This window comes from Furipterus horrens, unplaced genomic scaffold (genome assembly GCF_987537825.1).
Source record: "Furipterus horrens unplaced genomic scaffold, mFurHor1.1.pri manual_scaffold_7, whole genome shotgun sequence".
Classification (NCBI taxonomy): domain Eukaryota; kingdom Metazoa; phylum Chordata; class Mammalia; order Chiroptera; family Furipteridae; genus Furipterus; species Furipterus horrens.
Genome location: NW_028327177.1, coordinates 27,267,433 through 27,288,946, shown reverse-complemented (window position 1 = coordinate 27,288,946; position 21,514 = coordinate 27,267,433). Strand labels below are relative to the sequence as shown.

General features: G+C 36.2%; 1 protein-coding gene across 1 annotated transcript in view; it reads right to left on the bottom strand.

The window, feature by feature from the left end:
- RGS22 (regulator of G protein signaling 22) overlaps positions 1-21,514 on the bottom strand; it is an 88,082-nt gene that overhangs the window by 17,982 nt on the left and 48,586 nt on the right. Inside the window, exons 12-18 of the mRNA XM_090284888.1 lie at positions 19,341-19,535; positions 14,214-14,306; positions 9,672-9,844; positions 8,646-8,808; positions 6,198-6,356; positions 3,884-3,952; positions 1,461-1,622 (exon numbers count right to left, since the gene is read on the bottom strand). Of these exons, the coding sequence (XP_090141014.1) occupies positions 1,461-1,622; positions 3,884-3,952; positions 6,198-6,356; positions 8,646-8,808; positions 9,672-9,844; positions 14,214-14,306; positions 19,341-19,535 (1,014 nt within the window). The remainder of the gene's footprint in view (positions 1-1,460; positions 1,623-3,883; positions 3,953-6,197; positions 6,357-8,645; positions 8,809-9,671; positions 9,845-14,213; positions 14,307-19,340; positions 19,536-21,514) is intronic.

Sequence of the window (21,514 nt, the reverse complement as noted above, 5' to 3'; positions counted from 1 at the left end):
CTCCCGCAAAAAAAACCCCCACAAACCGCCCTGCAAATAGTCCCGCACACACACCCGAAAAGAGTCCTGGAAAAAATCCTGAAAAAAGTCCCGCAAAAAATCCCACAAACACAACCGCATAACTTCTCGCAAAAAGTCCCTCGAACACTCCTGCAAACACTTCTGCAAATCCTCCCACAAAAAGTCCCGCAAACAGCCCTGCAAAAAGTCCTGCAGAGTCCTGCAAACACTCCTGCAAACAGTCCCGCAAAAAGTCCCAGAAACAGTCCCGCAAACACTCCCGTATACAGCCCCACCCAAAGTCCTGCAAACACTCCCGCAAACAGTAAATGAAGACGGCGAGCAGAGCCTTTGTCAATGTCAGCAGGGCGGCCCTGGCTGCTGTGGCTCAGTCCGTTGGGCGTCGTCCTGAGAACTGTCCTGCAAACAGTCCCTTCCTAATTCTCAAAAAATTATTTTAATATTACTTATCTTGTGAAGATTTTGGAAAAACTTTTCTCAAAATATTTTTTCTGAGAAAATTTTAAAGTTGTGAATAGTACAAAAACTGTTGATAATAGAAAACGATAGAAAAGTTTCATGGTATGTGGGAGAGAGTTTAGAACTAGATTTTACTGAGTAACTACTAATTTTATAGAATATACATGTTGCAGAGTATTCATACTGCATAACACATACTTATATAATAAGCCAATTGAAAGCACTGTCCACTTAAATTCCAGTTTTGTTTTTATTCCCTACTTTTATAATGCGATAAAATAGTCTGCTTGCAAGGAAATGAGGCTGCTTCTCCTAGGAATGTTCAAGGAGGGGCTGGATGCTTATTCTTAGGTATTTCAAAGACAACATTCCTCTGTTCATGTTTAGACTGTATAATCTAGAAAGTCCTTTCCTCCTTTTCAATGCAAAGATTCTAGATGATTTCATTAAGCACTTACACCTGAAAACAAACTGCTTTGGAACTAAACCACTTGTTTTTTCACTTATTATGTAAAAAATTTGGCCCTTTCTTTTTTTTTTTTTTCCTACTAGAAAAGCCTCTCGTCTCTGTTAGTTTATCTATAATCCACTATCTTTGATTACTATTGCTGTAAATATGGTTGGAAATTCTTGTAAAAAGAACTTGGTTAAAACACTAAATATGGATACCTTCAGGGGTAAATGTATATAGTACATTTACAGATAAGTGATATGCCAAAATATAGTTAAAACTTTTCAGGAAGATTCTCATTAGATCATAACATATGGGATTATCTTGAAAAACCTATACTATGATTTAGGGCTCACTCTTACTCTTCATTGCATAATAAAATAGAAAATAAACACCTCAATATTTTCATATTGGTATGAAGATAGCAAAATTGGGATATCTTCTACATAAAGTTGCAGTTAAGAATCTAATATATTAATGTACCTCCTCCTCAAAAAGAGGTAGCTTTTTCCCGCTCCCAATCAAATACCTTATAGTTTTGTACTTCTTGCCAAAAGAGTACCCCATTTTCCAATAAATCTCCTTTTAGAGCCACAAATCGTTGAAATTGTCTTGCAGTAACTGGATTCAATAACGCTTTACGAAAAGCAATGATTTCACAAGATGAAGATATCCACTTATTCTCCACAGGCTGCCCAAAACAGAGAGGACAGAAAATTAGCTGTGGTCTAAAAAGTAAACAAAGTCATTTACTAGACTAAAAATCACCAACTTCTATCTCCTTTATACTTTTGGCTGCTGAAATGTATGGTCTGGATGCAATAGAATTTGGGAACTTTTTCCCTCTGTTCCTCTCCCCTTTATCTCTTTCCATTTTTATGGCACTATTTTGTTCAGAGGTAGAGAGAAAAAGAAATGATTGGATGATTTAGAACACAGGACTACTCTGTTCAAGAATGGTAACAATTATTACAGTTTGAGACTATGGTGAAAAACCACATGTTAGTGCATAGTATGAGTTCTGTGCTTAAACAGAACAAAGTAATCATAATGTTATGATTATACACTGTTATATTATTATTTACTTTATAATTTCATATATCATAAATCATATATTAATATTTAATTCTCCTGCCTTTTAAAAAGTAAAAGCAGTTGAACATTGAAGGTATTTTTCAAATTTTTAGAAAAAATTGCCAATTAATTCTATTAATTTAAATAGGAAATTTACTGTGGAACTTCCCTATAATTCTGTCCTGGACAGATCATGTCTTTCAGTGAGATATCTTTATATTATTTTAAAACAAATTGTTATTAAGAATTCATAATAAGAAGAAATAATTATTAATACATTATTTTAAATAATAAACTTCCTCTGATTGAGGAGTCACTTTACATAATAAAAAAGCCTGAAGGAGCTATGGTGTTTTAGTTAATGCTTAAGGTATTACTTATTTTATATCTTCATAATTTTAAGACGTCTACTTCCTTAAGATCACATATGCATTGCCCTTTAGCTTCTTAGATGGCAAAACAGATTTTATTGAATTTACTAAATAGATTTTTTTTTCTGGATACATTTTATGGAAGTTCCCCAAATCTGAGTTTAGCCTGCAGCTATGCATCATTCCAAGGTAATGTTTTAGGTGAACTTAGGAATTATAGTACCAATCAAACAGAACACATGATAAATACCCATTACTGATAATGCATACAGTAAGTTTCTTGAAACTAATCATAGCGATCTTCAAAATGAGTATTATGTAAAAAGTGCCATGGGAACAGAAGGGAAGGAGCAACCAATTCTGTCTAGAGTAGTGAAAGCTTTGCAGAGAAGGGCCTTTCTTTCGGGTGACATCCGAGTAGGAAACTGAAAACGGAAGGCAACTCAGGGCAGTCTGGTGAATGGTGGGGCCTTTCGCCAGGCAAAGCACTAGCTGTCTATCACTGTTTTAGTGAGGCACACCTCGTGTTCTCTGGACAAGAAGTTAAGACCCTCACCACATGGTCCATATTAGAATTTATAGCCCTATAAATAGGAACAACTATGTATTAGATTGGGGTGTTTGTTTAAAACCCACTCAGCAAATAATGTTTTAAGACCTCCTTCTTCAGATACTAAAACTTTGTAATTTAACTAAAACCTGTAATTTTACTAAACAAAAAGAACATATAATGCAGAATAGGAAATATAAGCCCATTGTACTTAGCATTTCAATAAAAACAGAGCAAAAGACAAATATAAGAATAGTTTTTTTTTCTTTCAAGAGGAAAATACAGAAAAAGAGGACCCTAACAGATATGTATATATACTCCTTTAACAGTCAAATAAAATTTTATCTTTGTTAGTTTGCAGTGGGTCACCTGGGTCTAGTTTGACATTTTATCAAGACCTGAAGAAGGATTAATACCTATAAATTTGTAGGCTCAAAAAGAAGACTGTGTTTATCATGATTGTTAAGAAGTAAAACAGGCAATTTCTAGTAAAGTATCATATTATAGTGGTTTCAATAATCACCAAAATGATAGTTATCTTAATTCTTTTAAAGCTAAAATGTAATTCTAAAGAAAGGGGATAATGTAGTTAATTTAACCTGCTGACTCTGCTGCGTAATTCTCATTCCTTTTGTGTAATCCACTCTCAACAAGAAATACACTGTCATATGCTGGAATGAACAGCTTGTCTCAATAAATCCATCACACATAAAATAAATAAAAATACATATTTAAAGTCCAATCAGACACTTCTGGAGTTGATCAGGGGTAGGAACTGTTTAAGAAGGCTCCGGTCGCATCACACTTTCCATTAGATTCCATCAGCCAGTTAAGAGCAGTGTTGTCAGTTGGTGGCTTAGAAAAGTATCTACAAGGAGGGTTTTTGGACAAGAAGGAGAAGAATGCTTTGACAGAGAAGAACTTACAGGAGGAAGGATATAACAAATAATTACTTGCCTTCCAGATTCCAATTTTCCTTTCATGCTTTTGCAGTAAGAGCTCTTCAGCTATGTCTCTCAGCTGTACCTAAAAGCAAAACCAATTATTTTACGCCAATTATCAGAACGTCTAAAGTCTTGAAATCATTTAGTAGTTTTAAACAATGAAGTAAAGGTCAGCATGGATAAGAGATAGTACAGTTCAGAAGGAAAAAGATCAGACTTAGAAATGAGAGTTCTGCCCAGATCCCCAGGCGAGTTGCTCAAGTTCTCTGTTCTGAACAGTTCCCTCATCTGCAAAATAGAGATAAAAATAGCTGACTGTATTGCCCTAAAAGTAGCTGATAATTCCACTTTGGGTCACATGGGAACTAAGAGATAATGAAGACTTCCCAGGTGTTTGTGCTATTTTCTAGCCACAACTAACTTTAGGTGAGTACAAAAGTTATCCAACAAAAGCAGAATATACAGTAGATATTTCTTGAGGTTATTGGCAATTAACACTATTTTCTCTTTCTTGGGAACTACTCCTGCCAAATCTGTACTATGTGACTCTACCTCTCTGCCATAGACAGATCCACAGCTGACCTAGAGAGAAGGAGACCAGAGTCACTTCTGCTGAGTCTTTCCAACACCCACAGTCTGGAGAAAAGATCAGTGAATTCTTCTTGCTGGGTTCCCAGAGCTGTCCTGGCCCCTGGCCCTTCAAAAGCTTGAGTATCAACTCTTAAGTGTGTGAGATGCTCCAGCACCATTTTATAATAACTTCTCTCCCTTCTCTTTGGTCTTTGACTTAGGGTCGCCAAAATCAGTTTATGCTGTTGCCCATCCAAAGAATGCTAAGTCAGGAAATGGCTGTAAGTTACAATAAAATTATTGTGCTAAACATAGTGAAAAAAGGTGATAAATAATATAGTAAGGTAAATATCTTTATACTTGGTTTTGGATAGAGAATTGGAGTTAGCCTGAAGAAAGGAAAGAGGAGCCCTGACTGGTGTGGCACAATGGGCTGGGTGTCATTCCACAAAGCAAAAGGTTGCCAGTTTGATTCTCGGTCAGGGCACATGCCTGGGTTGTGCGTTTGGTCCCCAGTAGGGGCATGTGCCAGAAGCAACTGATTGATGTTTCTCTCTCTTTCTCCCTCCATTCCCCTCTCTCTAAAATAAATATATAAAATCTTTTTTAAAAAGCAAGGAAGAAAGGAATGAGAAAATTTGAATTGTTCCAAAGCCTATTTCCAGGAACTTTTTACCTAAAACAAGTCAGCTCTTATTCATACTAGAAATTCTATGTTCCCAAGTATCTGGTATATTCCATAACTTAAGATGCTCAGAAGACTAAGGATATTTCCAGATAAGTAAGTCTCAAAGTGTTTGATAAAAATTTTTTTTAGATTCATCCTGATCATTAGTAATGGCACGTGCTTTGCATACTAAAGTCCGAAATTACAATACATGCTCTCTGCCCCTTGTGTTGTTCTTGTAAAGATCAGGTTTTCCTGCTTTTAGGTATGATAATAACATTTTTAAATTATAAAAGTAATACATGCTTCTTATTAAAAAAACAAGGCAAAAGTATCACTCCACTTTACAAAGTAAACTAAAACTCCTTTTCACTCCCCAAACCCATTCCCAGGAGGCAGGTCCCCTTAGATCTTTTTTTTGTAAACATAAAGATAGATGGATGGATGGATGGATGGATGGATGGATGGGTGGATGGGTGGATGGACAGAGATAGAAACATAAATAGACAGACATGTAGATATAAGTATATATAATGAGATTATCTTCTAGATATTGTTCTGCATCCTGCTTGTTTCACTCAACAAATAATATCCTTCATGTCAGTACACATGGGAATCTCAATTTATATTTTAATCTCATTTTATATGGAAATCTGCATAGTTTTCCATAGTATGAAATTATCATAATTCGTTTAAATATTCTGCCTTGAACATCCTTGCCCATTTATGTGATGACTTAATAATAGTAATAATATAAACAACAATGACATTAATAGATAATATTTGGTTGTTTGCTGTGTGCCAGGCACCATGCTAAGAAACTAAACATATATCATTTCATTTCATCTTCACAACAATCTTATGAAGCAATTACTCTTATTAACCCCCTTTTTAAAATAAATAGTGGTTATAAAACTTAAAGTTGTAGAATTAATATATGGCAGTGTTGAGATTAAAACTTGGGAAGTCTGATTCCATGCTCTTAACCATGATGCCATAGAATACAATGGCTGGGCCAATAGGTGTGCACGTTTGTTGTTTGGAGAGGTACTGTCAATTACCATTCAAAGATTGTAGCACTAACATGTACCTTTATCTTTTGTCGTTCTGCAAACTGTTCACTTGCAAGAAACAGTGGCAACCACATATTTTCTAGCCTATTTAGGACATGCTTCTGAACTTCAAGTAGTACAGGTGCATCTAGCTGCTCATGGAGAATCTTTCCCCAGCCACCATTTAAATTCATTATCTAAGAAAATAAAATAAAACAGAAACTACAAACTTCTGTTTTGGTAAAGAAACACTAATAGTCATTAATTTATTCATTCACCCCCAAACCATTTGCTGAGCACCTGATAGGTGCCACAATTTTCATTTTCTGTAAGATATCTCCTGGCTCTATTGTGTACAGTAAAGCCAGATATGTAACACCAAATGGAGAATTGTGGTTTATGTGACGGGTGTTTCAGATGTATGATTTTGCTTGTTTCAAAAATCACAGGAATGGGATTGTTCTCCTGTGAGACTACAAGCAATGCCATGTTCCCCCTCCATGGCCTCAGTACCTTCAACAAAAATGAGGGCATTAGGATATTAGTTTTCTAAATTCTCTGCTGGGTCTAATAGTCTATGAATGTGATTCTAGTCAAAGTGACATGTTTGAGAAATCCTTTTCATTTGTTAATGAGAAAAATGAAGCTTAGTAAAGAGACCACCCTGACTCAGACGTTATAAATATCGAGGTGGAGATGGTGGGATGCTGGTGGTGGTAGCAACGCAGGCCTGTCCCAGCAACCTCTGAGAAGAAAACGGAAGCAACAACAAGCAGAGAAAGGCCAGCTTACACGGGTAATAGTTCCTGACTTGCACAGGGAGCATCTCTTATAAAACACAATTTCCTTGTGGCTCAAATCTTCCTTTTGCATAATTTTTGGCTTCAACAAGCTACTCATGGCTATTCCCTTCTATAAATCATCCAGTTTTCTACCTGTTCCTGCATACAGCCAACATTTTTGGACTACTCATTGGGAAAAACCTGCTTCTTAGCTCTCCTTTGATTAATCAAATCCTACTAATAAATTGTTTTACATAAAAACAAAAGAGAAACCCTGTTAGACATTCTTTAATATTAATCAAATAATATTAACAATAATACTATTTTTGTATTAAAAAAGGGGTGGGGGGACTACTTTGCTAATCAAAGAGCAAATTGGCCACTCAACTGAAATTAGAACTAGCGTGATCTATATGAAACATAATATGATTCAAATATCCTTAAGTATAAAATAGAAGTTAATAAATATAAAAGTAAAGACAAAGATGAGGAAGAAGGATTATTGGGAAAACTCCTCTGTAGTAAGCATGATTATTTGTTATGATAGCAATGAGGGACTTTTTCCACTGAATTTTACATGCTCAGCATGCTACACTATGGAGGGCTCACATAGCAGCATCAGAGATCACTAAAGCTCACACAATGCAGCACAAGCCAAAGAGAAAACAAATGCTTCCCCTGTGTTTATTTCCTGCTTGTGCTCATTGAGCTACCCAACCTCTTTGGCTAAAACATCCCAGATTGTATCCCAAGGAGCTACTGGCAAAGTATTTTTGTCAAGGTTGCTTAATTCTATTTCTTGTCTCTTTTACTGCCGAGGACTTTTGCTAACTTCTCCCTGCAAATTTTGAGCTTTTTAATTTGGTAGGCTCTACTTGTGAACATCTCTGAATTTTTCTTTAATTTAATGAACTTCGCATTAAACAGAGGTTTGTATTTTATAAATGTATGCCATCAGAATATGCATCTGTTTAAATTACCAGTATAAAGAAATTAAATGCTATCATGTGATCTCTAAGTGGTAGTATTAGCAGACTTTGAACTAAATAAATATAATTTTTTTACCATAAAAATTGAGCCATATTTTATGTGATCAAATCCACTGCTGAATCCCAATATGAATTTTTTCTGTAAGTAACAATACCATGGTTATTAATAAGTTGTGATTCACACCATGTGACTTTGGTCCAACAAAATGGCCAAACCTCTGCTCCTGGTCAATGAACATAGTTTCTGGGGACAACAGAATGACAAACAGGATTTTTCAAAGATCAGTTATGTTTGGAGTAATATCAGTTACTAGAAGAAAAGAAAGGAGGGCAAGATGAAGCTTAATTGCTATTTTCCTGCTTGTTGAAAGGACTTAGTCCACCTTGTTCACCACTTATCCTGAGCACCTAGAAGAGTAGCATATCACAGGCACTCAGATTTGCTGAATGAATGGATGAGTGAATAAGTAAAAGTTATTTTACTCTTAAAGTACTTCTTAAAATAATAATTTTATAATATGTAATACCTGAGTGAATTTTAAAGGCATTTATTTTGTAGGTACGTATAAATATCTTTAAAAAAAGACATCAAAGGTGTCTAACATATGTCATAAAAGCAAATGAAAAAGATGACTTTCAGGTTGTTGGCAAAAAAATAATAATAAATTACCGGTTTTTATATTTCAGTATAGAAAATATCTTTTCATATTGATACCTGATCCTGCTGATGTAGAGAAGCGGGACTGTTAGGTCCAAAGAAATATTTTTTATTAAGATATTTGTTTTTAATATATATAGATTTTGCCTCCCTTTGCTTTTCATCTCTGTAAGTTATTCTTCGGAACTGCTCAATGTCTGTCCAGCACATAAGGTCCATGCTAAAACAAAAACAAAAACCAAGTACAGCCTTTCTTATTCATTTCTCTCAGTTCTACTAAACACCAAACAAAGTTGTTGTTTTGACAGAACTTAGAAAGTGGTTGTTTTGACTAGTTATCACAAGTGATTAGGTCATGGAACTAAGGAGTATAATTCTGTGACTTATCCTGGCTAAACATCTAAATGAACACCAGGAATCCTGGGATCAGAAAAAAAAATCTATCACCATTGTTGGTAGGGACTCAGAGTCCTTCCATTAATAATGGACTAGCACAGTCAGTTTCAAATATGGGAACATCCCCCACTTATTGCATATCTATTTGGCACAAGCTAAATTTAGAATAATCCTCAGCACAAAGGGAAACTATATATGTGAAATGTGGCTCCCAAGTCTAACCAATGTCTGATAACCTGTGAGAAAAATTACTGGAAAAGTATATACTGTATAATCAATACTTCAGTTTATATTACATAGATGGTATAAGGTCCCAAGATTCTGTGCAGAACTACATTTCATTTATGTAATAACTAACAAAAATTATAAAATATTATATTAATTTCAATAGCTTAGTGAAATATAAAAGAGGCATTTCTCAGAAACAGTAATTGCACCTGTCTAGACAAATGCAAAAGAAACAGCAGAAAATGTAAAGGATAAAACATACAGGTGTTTTAGTTTAGCCAATGCTAAAAGTATCAACAAATATTATTTAATCACTTAAAATAACATTGTGGAGGTTGCTATTTTTAAAATGCACTCCTAACAAAAAGTTATCCATACAGCTTTAAAAGAAAATAAGTAGCTTAGAAAAAAATGATTTCTTAAGAGGGAAATACATTTTACAATGGTTATGTTCCTTACCTTGATGAATGAGCTTCAAGAAACTGACGGAAATGTTCAAACTCCAGCTTGTTGTTAAGCAGATCATTAAAATTAAAATGCCTATATTCTGCAGGAACATTATTCCAGTATTGTGTTTGTTTAGACATACCAGGATGTTGTGAAATACCAGTTCCAATTTCACAAGTAGTGTCCTAGTGAAATAATACTTTTCATAAAAATCTCTTAAGCATAACAAAACATTTTTCAAATTTAAATAAGCTGAAATAAAAATTAACTGTTAGGCCAATGCCATTTAACAGGTCAATGGTAGAACCGGGTAAAGAATCTAGACTCTAGCCCTGACAGGTGTGGCTCAGTCGGTTGGGTGATGTTCCACAAAATGAAAGATTGCCAGCTTGGTCCCCAGTCAAGACAAGAGGCAACCCATCGATGTTTCTCACATCAATGTTTCCCTCCCTCTCTTTCTCCTTCCCTTCCCTTTTCTCTAAAATAAATAAATAAAATCCTAAAAAAGAATCTAGAATCTTGTTCTAACTCATTTCTAATTCTCTTCTGACCCTTTACATTCCATCCCCTTCTTTTGAGGAACATTTAGTAAACATTTATTACATACTTGCTTGTAAATATTAATTTTATTACTCTTGTTAGTACAGAAGTAATGCCTTTTGTAATAAAAAGAAAAAAACATACCTAATACTACCATTCAGAGATAACCACCACTGGCATTTATATATATATCTGTCTAGTCCTTTTTGTCTACATATATGTAGTTTATTAAAAATGAAGATAGAAATGCCCTGTCATGGTGGTTCAGTTTGTTGGAGCATCATCCTGTGCACCAAAAAAGGTTGCAGGTTCAACTTCTGATCAGGGCACACACCTAGGTTGTGGGTTTGATCCCAGGTCAGGGCATGTATGAGAAGCAACCAATCATCTTCTCTCTCTCTCTCTCTCTCTCTCTCTCTCTCTCTCTCTCTCTCTCTCTCTCTCTCTCCCCCCCTTTCTTCCTCCCTCCCTCCCTCTCTCTCTCTTTCTCTCTCCCTCACTCCCTCTCTCTCTTTCCCTCCCTCCACTCTCCCTCTCTGAAATCAATGGATATACCCTCGGGTGAGAATTAAAAAAGAAGAAGATAGGACTATACAACTATGTATAGTTTTCTAACTTGGTTCTTTTTCTTACCAAGGTATCACAAACATAAAACATTCTTTTATCTATAACTTAATTTCAAAAGTCATAGAGTAATGCAAGATACTTTCTAATAAAGATTACCTTCTTTTTGTTTTATTTTAAATGCTTTATTGATTATGCTACTATAGTTGTCCTAATTTTTACCCTTTTGCCCTCCTCTGCCAGGTACACCCATTCCCTCCAGCAATCCCCCCACCCCTTAGTTCATGTCCATGAGTCATGCCATATAGGTTCTTTGGTTTCTCCATTTTCTATACTATTCTTAACATCCTCTTGTTTATTTTGCACCTACCCATTATGATTCTTAAACCCTGCACCTTACCCACCATGATACCCCTTCTTTTTCGTAGCTGATAACCCTATGAATGATCTCCATATCAATGATTCTGTTACTGTTCTAGTTGTTTGCTTAGTTTGTTTTTTAAATTCAGTTGTTGATAGTTGTGAAATTGTTGCCATTTTAATGTTCATAGTTTTGATCTTCTTTTTCTTAAATAAGTCTCTTTAACATTTCACATAATAATAACTTGGTGATGATGAATTCCTTTATTCTTATCTTGTCTGGGAAGCACTTTATCTGCCTTTCCATTCTAAGTGATAGCTTTGCTGGATAGAGTAATCTTGGTTGTAGGACCTTGCTTTCCATCACTTTGAATATTTCTTGCCAGTACCTTCTATGTTGCAAAGTTTCTTTTGAGAAATCAGCTGGCAGTCTGATGGGAACTCCATTGTAAGTAACTCCCTGCTTTTCTCTCGCTGCTTTTAAGATTCTTTCTTTTTTTTTTAACCTCTGGCATTTCAATTATGATGTGTCTTGGAGTGGTATTCTTTGCGTCCAACTTGTTTGGGACTCTCTGTGCTTCCTGGACTTGTATGTCTATTTCCTTCACCAAATTAGGGAAGTTTTCTTTCATTATTTTTCCAAATAAGTTCTCAATTTCTTGCTCTTCTCTTCTCCTTCTGGCTCCCCTATGATTTGAATGTTGGTATGTTTAAAGTTGTCCCAGAGGCTCCTTAGCCTATCTTAGGTTTTTTTTATTCCTTTTCCTTCTTGTGGTTCTGATCAAATGTTTGTTTCTTCCTTATGTTTCAAATCATTGATTTGATTTTTGGCTTCATCCACTCCACTGTTGATTCCCTGTAAATTTTTCTTCATTTCACTTAGGGTAACTTTCATTTCTGCCTGAGTCTTTCTTTCATGCTGTAGAAGTACCCAGTTAGTTCCTTGAGCATCCTAATAACCAGTGTTTTGAACTCTGTGTCTGATAGATTGCTTATCTCCATTTCATTTAGTTCTTTTTCTGGAGTTTTGTTCTGTTCTTTTATTTGAGCTATGTTTCCTGTCTCCTCAATTTGGCAGCTTCCCTGTGTTTGTTTCTGTGTATGAGCTAGAGCTGCTTTGACTCCCTGTCTCAGTAGCACTGCCTACTGTAGAAAAGGCACCTGTAAATTGTGTGGGGCAGAGCCTTAGGTAATCATCATCACTTTTTGGCTCCATTTGGGGGAGGACTCAATGCCGCTGTCTGTCTTCTGGAGGTTTGCTTGGAGGGAGCTTTTCTGGCATGCGCCCCGTTTCCAGTCACTTCGCTTTCTCCCCATAGGCCGCTGGTGCCCTTCCAGCTGTTGCTCTAGGGCTGACGTCCAGAGGGGGTGGGTCCATGTGGGCTCTTTCAGAGGTGTCTTCTGAAAATCTGACAGTTTCTTCCACCATCCCAACCCCCACTGGTGTTTACAGCCAGAAGTTATAGAGATTTATCTTCTTGGCACTGGAACCCAGGGCTGGGTGGTCTGGCCTGGGACTGGAATCTCTTGCTCCCAAGGTATCCCTCCTGATTTTTATCCACCATGTGCAAATGTGGGAAAACCCGTTCTGCTGCCTCCATGGCCTACATCACGTGTCTGCCCCTCTCCGCCAATATCCACGTCTCTGCTCCCCCTGCCCGTCGGGATGCCTGTGGCTTCCTTAAATCCTTGGCTGTCAGACTTCCATACAGCTCGATTTCCTGATGGTTCTGGGTGATAGTTGTTTTGTGATCTAGTTGTAATTTTTCTGTAATTGTGCAAGGAGGTGAAGCGTGCTTACCTACACCTCCATCTTGACCAGAAGTCCAGATTATATTCTTTAAATGTAATCTCCTTCATTTAAAAGTTAATTTGGGGGTATTTTTTAAGGCCACTGATGTTTTGCAGGGAGTTTATAAGCCCCACAGAGCAAAGAGCTAGAGAGGCTTATTCTCTGAAAAACTGTTCTATAATTTCTTATATGATTAATTCATCTTCCTATTTGTGTTTAGAAAGCATCAGACCATGAGATAAACTACCAATATTTTCAAAATCTGTTTTCCATAGGGAAACTACCAATATTTTCAAAATCAGTCTTCTATAAGGGATTATGGGGAGTGTTAAAACTTATAGTTCATAAAGTTTAAAATATAATTTTATAATGTGCTACTTTTATGGATTTCTACATATCCTTTTCAAGATATTAATTAGTAGTATCTCAAATAGAGGACTTCTGAGTTAATGAGGTGACTATCATGAAGGTAACATTTAAAAAATAACTTTACTGTTTTTGTAAAAGTTTATTGTAAAAGAAGAAAAATTTCAGATAGGTACAAAGAAGAAAGTAAAAAAATCACCTGAAACCTTAGCAATCAGTTAACACTTTGGTGAACATTTTTCCAGATACTTCTTTTCATATATGTTTACATGTAGAAATATATATTCAATTTTGTATAAATAAGATCATACAATAGCTGTGTTTTTATTCCTTATATTTTTATGTAATATGTCCTGAGCATTTTCCATGTCAATAAATATGACTCCAAACTGTCATTTTTATATAGATTCACATTTAACATTATTGCTTTATGGATATATCATGGTTTACTTAACCAATCCTAAAGTTTTAAATTTTTATATCAAGATAACATTTTTCATATCCTAGTCAATCCTATGATCTTTTTATTGACTTCCTCAAACTCTTTCCTTATTTTTAAAAATCGTTTTGCTTATCAATATCATACAACACTTCCTTTTCTGTTTGGAAAAATGTTACTTGACATCAAATAGAATTGCTGACATAGAGAAAATAATCAATAACATTCAAAAGAATATAATGTAGCTTAAAGACTCTGAGCTCGGGCAAACAAGTAACTTGGCTCCCAGTGCTACCTTATCTTCTATGACATTAAATATGTCAATAAAATGTTACACCTATCAAATGTAGCATGCTAAGCAAAGAAGCGGCAGAAAAATGAGACTGCCTATCCCCTACATTGTCAATATATGATCTCTCACCCCCACCAATATATGCAGAGCTAATCCTCTCCAGGATAAAAATTCATTTTTCTAAGTAGAGAGTTGTCTTACCTCAGCTTTTTTAGAAAGTGTCTCTTTATGCAAAGCCTGTAGTTTTCTGAAGTATGTGGAATCTAGCTGTCGAGTTTCTTCCACCAACTCCACCTAAAATAAAATAAAATAAAACTTATAACATCAATAGAATGTGTATTATGAGAAAGTGGGGAAAGAATGCAAAATTTGCCAGTAACAGTGGGCTAAGAAACCAATACGCTTGCTAATAAAGTAAATTAGTTTGGAGTTTAAAGCAAGAAGACCAACATAGTAAAAAAAAAATCAGCTATAGCAAAGTCAGACTTTGAATGTATACAATTAAAAAATACATACATTTCTAGGTAATGATATAGTGCAGCAATTTTAACCAGGGTGCCACAGAATTTTTAAAACATGCAATACCCAAGTATTTAGTTAAGGGCAGTGACCTCTTTTCCCTTAAATTGTCAAACAAGAAAATGACAACAGCCAGTACAACAATAGCTGTCCAGTGTGAATGCCCTGTCTTGAATCACAAATATATAGGTCATATAATAGAGTTGCATCTTCTTGGTCACTTTGTATATTAAGGTTGTATCTGATGGTAAATTCTTGGTACCAGAAATCCTTATACGCAAGTATAGGAATCTAACTTAAAAAAAAAAAAAAAAACCACTTCAGGGCCCTGGCTGGGTAGTTCAGTTGGTTAGAACACTGTCCCAATATGCCAAGGCTGCAGGTTTGATAATCAATCAATGAACGCTTAAATAAGTGAAACAAAAAATTGATGTTTCTCTCTCTCTCTAAAATCAATAAAAATAAATAAGACAAAAAGTGACTTTGGAGCAAAAAGTGTAGGTTATTATTATTATTAGTAGTATTAGTATTATTGTAAATCAATCAAAATTATACCTTTTTTGTTAGATTGGCAAAAAATATAATTTTTTTTGATGTGCCACAGAATTTCAGTAATAGTTTATGTGTGCCATGAGATGGAAAGGTTGAAAATTGCTGATATTGTACCACCAAAAATCATCTACCTTTCTGGACACCCCTATGAACTAACAAACAATGGAAACATGTTGGTCACATTTCCAGTTTCTATTTATTATAACAGGATCATAGTCATGAAGACAGGCGCTACTAGATCTAGGGGCCACATAATCAGAAGAACATGAAATGACTAGACCCCATTGTTATTAGTCAGTGAGCAAAGATTTTATTGGTATAGCAAGAGAGGAGAAAATTAATCCCCTAATTAAACTTCATAGTAGGTTGAAGCCTTCATTGTATATATTGCACTACTTCATACAGTAAAGAAACAAGATCATTCTCCATTTCTGTTTCAGGGAAAAAATCAGTTTGGCTAGTTTGGGTAGTCTCCTTGGTTATCCCTTTTGGGAAAGAGTCTTGGTAATCCAGCCAACTGGACTTTTACAGAAGTCTCTGGGCTGGATTTAAAGGTGTTTCTAGAAGGTAATAGTTATTTTTCCTTTTATTAAAAAGAATATATACAACCTAAGTGCCCATCTGTAGATGAGTAGATCAAAAAACTGTGGTACATTTACACAATGGAATACTATGTAGCAGAAAGGAAGAAGGAACTCCTGCCATTTGCAACAACATGGATGGAACTAGAGAGAATTATGCTTAGTGAAATAAGCCAGGCAAAGAAAGAAAAATACCATATGATATCACCTAATACAGGAAACTAAAGAACAACACAAACAAAGGAACTAAATAGAACAAAGAGCAGAATAGCAGTCAATAGCGGGGAGGGGAGAGGGAGAGAAGGGGGATAAATAAGGGAAGGGTTTAGTCAAAGAACCCGTATAAATGACTCATGGACATGGACAACGGGGAGGGACATGATTGCGGGAGAGGGGGTGGGTTGGGTGGGGGAGAGAAATTGGGGGAAAAGGGGACAACTGTAATTGAAAAACCAAAATAAATAAATAAATAAATAAAAAAGAATATATAATTTGTCCCATGCATTTTTATAAGAATCATTACTAGTGACAAAACCTTTTGGTTTAGGGAATTTAGTTATAATTCTAAATCTTTATCATCTCAAGACTATCTCAGATCTATTTTTCTCTAGACCATACCTTATATTAAAATAAGAAGTAGAGACTTTCTGGTCAAGACGGAGTCATAGGTAAACATGGCTCGCCTCCTCACACAACCACAGCAAAAATTAAACTAAACTACAAAACAACTATCACCCAGAATCAGATGAAAATCATGCTGTATAGAAGTCCAACAACCAAGGAATTAAAGAAGTTACATTCATCTAGACAGGTAGGAGGGGGGTAGATGTGGAGATACACAGAGAGGCACAGAGATGTGGAGACATGCAATGGGTGAGGGATCCCAGCACACACCAGACAACCCAGCCCATGGTTCCAGTGACAGGAAGATAAGTCCCTATAACTTCTGACTGTAAAAACAAGTGGAGGTTGGGGCAGCAGAAGAAACTGTGGGATTCTCAGGAGACTACACTTAAAAGGCCTAAAACTGACTCAGGACTTATACAGACTCACTCCCTTTGGGCTCCAGCACCAGAGCAGCAGCTGGAAGGGCACCAGAGTCAGATGGGAAGAAACTGAAGTGTCTGGTATCAGGATGAGTGCCAGGAAACAGTTTCCTCTGGGACAAAACTCCAGAGGCCAGGCAGAAGCACTGTCCCTTTTTGAGCCTCCCAAACACAGAGTCACAGAGCAGTGACATCGTATCGGAGACTCTAACAACCTGGTTCATGTGGGCTGACCCACCCTGGTGATTATCTAAGGCTCCACCCCATCCAACTTACTGGTGCCCCTTTCTTCAACAGGCCACATTAAGACAGGGAGTCAAAGCAGCTCTACCTGATACACAGAAACAAACACAGAGAGGCTGCCAAATTGAAGAGACAAAGAAATATGGCCCAAGTGAAAGAACAGAACTCCAGAAAAAGAACTAAATGAAATGGAGATAAGCAATCTATCAGACACAGAGTTCAAAACACTGGTTATTAGGATGCTCAAGGAACTAACTGGGTACTTCTACAGCATGAAAGAAAGACTCAGGCAGAAATGAAAGTTACCCTAAGTGAAATGAAGAAAAATTTACAGGGAATCAACAGTGGAGTGGATGAAGCCAAAAATCAAATCAATGATTTGAAACATAAGAAAGAAACATGTAATTGAAAAACCAAAAATAAAAAAATAAAAGAAAGAAACAAACATTCGATCAGAACCACAAGGAGGAAAAGGAATAAAAAAAAAACTAGGATAGGCTAAGGAGCCTCTGGGACAACTTTAAACATACCAACATTCAAATCATAGGGGAGCCAGAAGGAGAAGAGAAGAGCAAGAAATTGAGAACTTATTTGGAAAAATAATGAAAGAAAACTTCCCTAATTTGGTGAAGGAAATAGACATACAAGTCCAGGAAACACAGAGAATCCCAAACAAGTTGGACGCAAAGAATACCACTCCAAGACACATCATTATTGAAATGTCAGAGGTTAAAAAAAAGAAAGAATCTTAAAAGCAGCGAGAGAAAAGCAGGGAGTTACTTACAATGGAGTTCCCATCAGACTACCAGCTGATTTCTCAAAAGAAACTTTGCAACATAGAAGGTACTGGCAAGAAATATTCAAAGTGATGGAAAGCAAGGTCCTACAACCAAGATTACTCTATTCAACAAAGCTATCATTTAGAATGGAAGGGCAGATAAAGTGCTTCCCAGACAAGGTAAAGCTAATGGGTTCATCACCAAGTCATTATTACATGAAACATTAAAGGGACTTATTTAAGAAAAAGAAGATCAAACTAAGAATATTAAAATGGCAATAAATTCACAACTATCAACAAGTGCATCTAAAAACAAAAACTAAGCAAACCAGCAGAATAGAAACAGACTTATAGATATGGAGATAATTTGGAGGGTTATCAGTTGGGAGGGGCAAGTGGGAGAATGGGGGAAAAGATACAGAGATTAAGAAGTACAAATTGGTAGGTACAGAATAGACAGGGGTATGTTAAGAACACTGTAGGAAACGGAGAAGCCAAACAACTTATATGCATGGCCCATGGACATGAACTAAGGAAGGGAGGGGTTGCCAGAGGGTATGTGGAGTACCCAGTGGAGGCGAGCAAAGGGGGGAAAAACTGAGACAATTGTAATAGCATAATCAATAAAACATATTTAAAAATAAGTAAAGAGAATTTTTAAATTTTTCATATGATAACCTAATTTCCCTAGTGTAATTATATATTTTTGTAGTAGAAAAGTTGTAGTGCTCATTTTTCAGAACAAAGAGAAATCAGAAAGAAAAATGTAATTACTTAGTAAGCCATAAGGATTGCTTTCATTATAATTTAGTAAGCTAACCCTATCCAAGGTGTTTCCCTGTTAATTTGATCTTAATTACCTCACCTCTCCTTCCTGGTGGGAGACATGACTAAGAAGTTGCTGAGGAGACATGAACAAAGAAGAGCAACACAAAGATAGCCGACACCCACCTGAAGTGACCTCATGAACAGGGTGCATGCATTAACTTAATATAAAAAAATACCATGAATGGTTTTAATTTGTGAGTCAGAATAAATATTTAAAGAAATTTCCTCCACCCGTCAATAAGAAGAGTGAAAATATTCAAGCACTGAGGCTTAACATGACCTCTTTGGAAATAAAAAAAGATGTGTTGAAACTTTTATCCAATCAAGCAGTCTGACCTGATGAACATCTGGGGGTGCTTTAAAATAGCAGCACTGAAGTCAGAGAATGTACTTTTCACAATACATATGAAATGTTTATATTTTCCATGGGTATAATATTTACTGTAACTCCTCCAGACTAAAATTAAACGGGCTTGGTCCATTAATCAAAATTAAGGCCATGGCTGAAAAATGGCAAGAAGGGACAAAGCCAGTATATTATGATGGCATATTTTGTTGGTCCACATGAAACCAAAACTCATATTTATCTCTGCTAACATATTTGTACAGAGAACTGAAAATGATACCCATGTAAGTGTTTTGTTAGGAAGCAAAAGAAAAACTGAATTACTGGCTCATTTGAAAAGTTATTCAGTTTTTTTTCTTGTAGTTAACAATGTTGTTTATCATCAGTTTACAGGAAACTCAATGGTTCACACACAGTTTCTCAGTGCCACAATACCTGTCTGTAAGCAACTTGGTCTGATTTTATCATCATTGTCCAGGGCTCAAGTAGGAGCAGAAGAATATATTCTTCTGCTCTGTCAAAAAGGTCTTCAAATGGTGGCTGTATCTTCATATAAATTTCCTTTTTCTTTTCCTGTTGGAGTCCAATGTCAAGAGTGGCCGAAGGAGCAACATAGGTGGCAAAAAGATACTAAGGAAGAAGGGAGATAAAGGAGAGGATGTTGGGAGAAACCACGATGGTTAGCAGATTCCTTGGCAAAGGTATTTTTTAAAAGGGAAGAAAATGCAACAAACGAGCTCAAGTGATTTTTTAAAATGATGTGTAGAACTAAAGACAAAGCAGTGTCTCTACTCAAAAGACTTTGCTTTTCATTTTCTTTTCCTATTTCTTCATCTGTAATTAGTCAATTAGCCAGTGGATCTTGCACAAGAGTAGGTGATTTAGATATTGGAAATTTTTTTCAGATTACTACTCTGGATTATTATGGTTGGTTTCAAGTTACATGTTTCCTTTTTTCCTCATGTTCATGGCAGTTCTAACTGTATGAGCCACTTTCCCAAGTGGTTTGAAATGCCCTTTTGAAAGCAAGAGGCAAGAATACGCTAGGGCTGCAAAGCAGGCTATTAGTCTGCTAGTCTAGAGATTCAGAAGACTGCCTGTCCCACCCAAATGAGGTGCAGAGTTCTTAAAACTTACTGCTGTAAAAATGTCTCCATCTGGTGTCGACTGTTGTGGAAGAGATACAAGAAGAAAGTGAGTGAATAGAAAGATATACGCAGAACATCCAGCTTCGTAGGCAAAGCTGTATAAATGTCTATTTCATTCTACGCCTTTATCTTGCCTCTCAATGATAGCTATTTAAATCTGAGCAGCATCTTAATAACATTTTATATTTTAAAAGTTATACACTGGATATGTCATGCCCTGTAGTTTTACTAAGAATCTCTAATTGTATTTTATTTCAATTTTATTTTTATGCTTAGACTTCGGAGCTGATACTGTCCAGACTGAACCCAGGCACTAGATGGATAGACAGATATCAAATAAAAAGTAATAGTCTTATGTAAAATAATCTTTTAAAAGTTTTAAAGGGTCCTCATTGATAACACAAGCATTTACGAGTACCCACTACATCCTAGACCCTTGGGTAGGCGCTGTGCAGGCAAAGACGAAAGAGTGAGATGCGCTGCCTGCCCTGAAGGAACCCATTATGGAGAAATGGAGATGAAAACCAGGGGTTACAACACAGTATGAAAAGTGCCACAATGGAGTCATGCATCGCAAATAAGATCTGCAGTGACTGCCTGTCCGAGCTTTTCAAGCTCACCTCCCAATAATCACCTTCTAAATTTTACACTCCTATCAATTATTCTTAGTTTCCTAAACCTTACTGTTTGCCATTCCATACCATTGCACGTTGTTCCTTCAGTCTTGGGTAGTCACCCTCCTCCATGCACCTTGTCTGCTTGATTCACCCTCACCTATTCTTTAAAGTCAACATGGATTTCTCCTCCCCTAAGAATCCTTCGTACCCACCCTCCTCCCAAGATCATACTTTTCAACTGTTATACCGATCACACTCTAATGCAATTATGTATTTACGTGTCCTCTCTTCTGGAACAAGGTCTTTGAGGGCAAATACTTCAGCTTGTTCATCTGTGATTCTCCAACTCCTAAAACTGTTCTTGGCAGAGAATAGATGCCATAAATGTTTATTGAATTGTACTGAATCCACAGAAAAGATTCATTTATGTCCTGAAATTGGGAAGGAAAAGTTTCAGAAACCCTTCCAAGAGAAGATAAGCTTCTCTTATCCATAATTCTGAGGCTGAATATTTAAAGATAAATCTGAGTCAATAAGACAAGAGTAGGGAGTTGTTGAGAAAGACAGTTCAAGAAGAAGGAGAACACAGACCAAGGCTTGGGGACCTATCAGGGTTGTATAACCTGGGGAGAAATTTGAGGCTTCGAGTAGGTAACACTGGCTAAAGGAAAGAGTTTGAATAAGAAAGGATGCTATAAAGGGAGGCGGGTACCAGAGCATGGATATGATCTTTCATTCTTTGGTAAGGAATTTGAATGTCAACTTAAAAATATATAATGAGGAATCTCTGAGGAGTGACATTATTGGACATGAATTTTAAAAGTAAATCACTATGCCCCTGGGC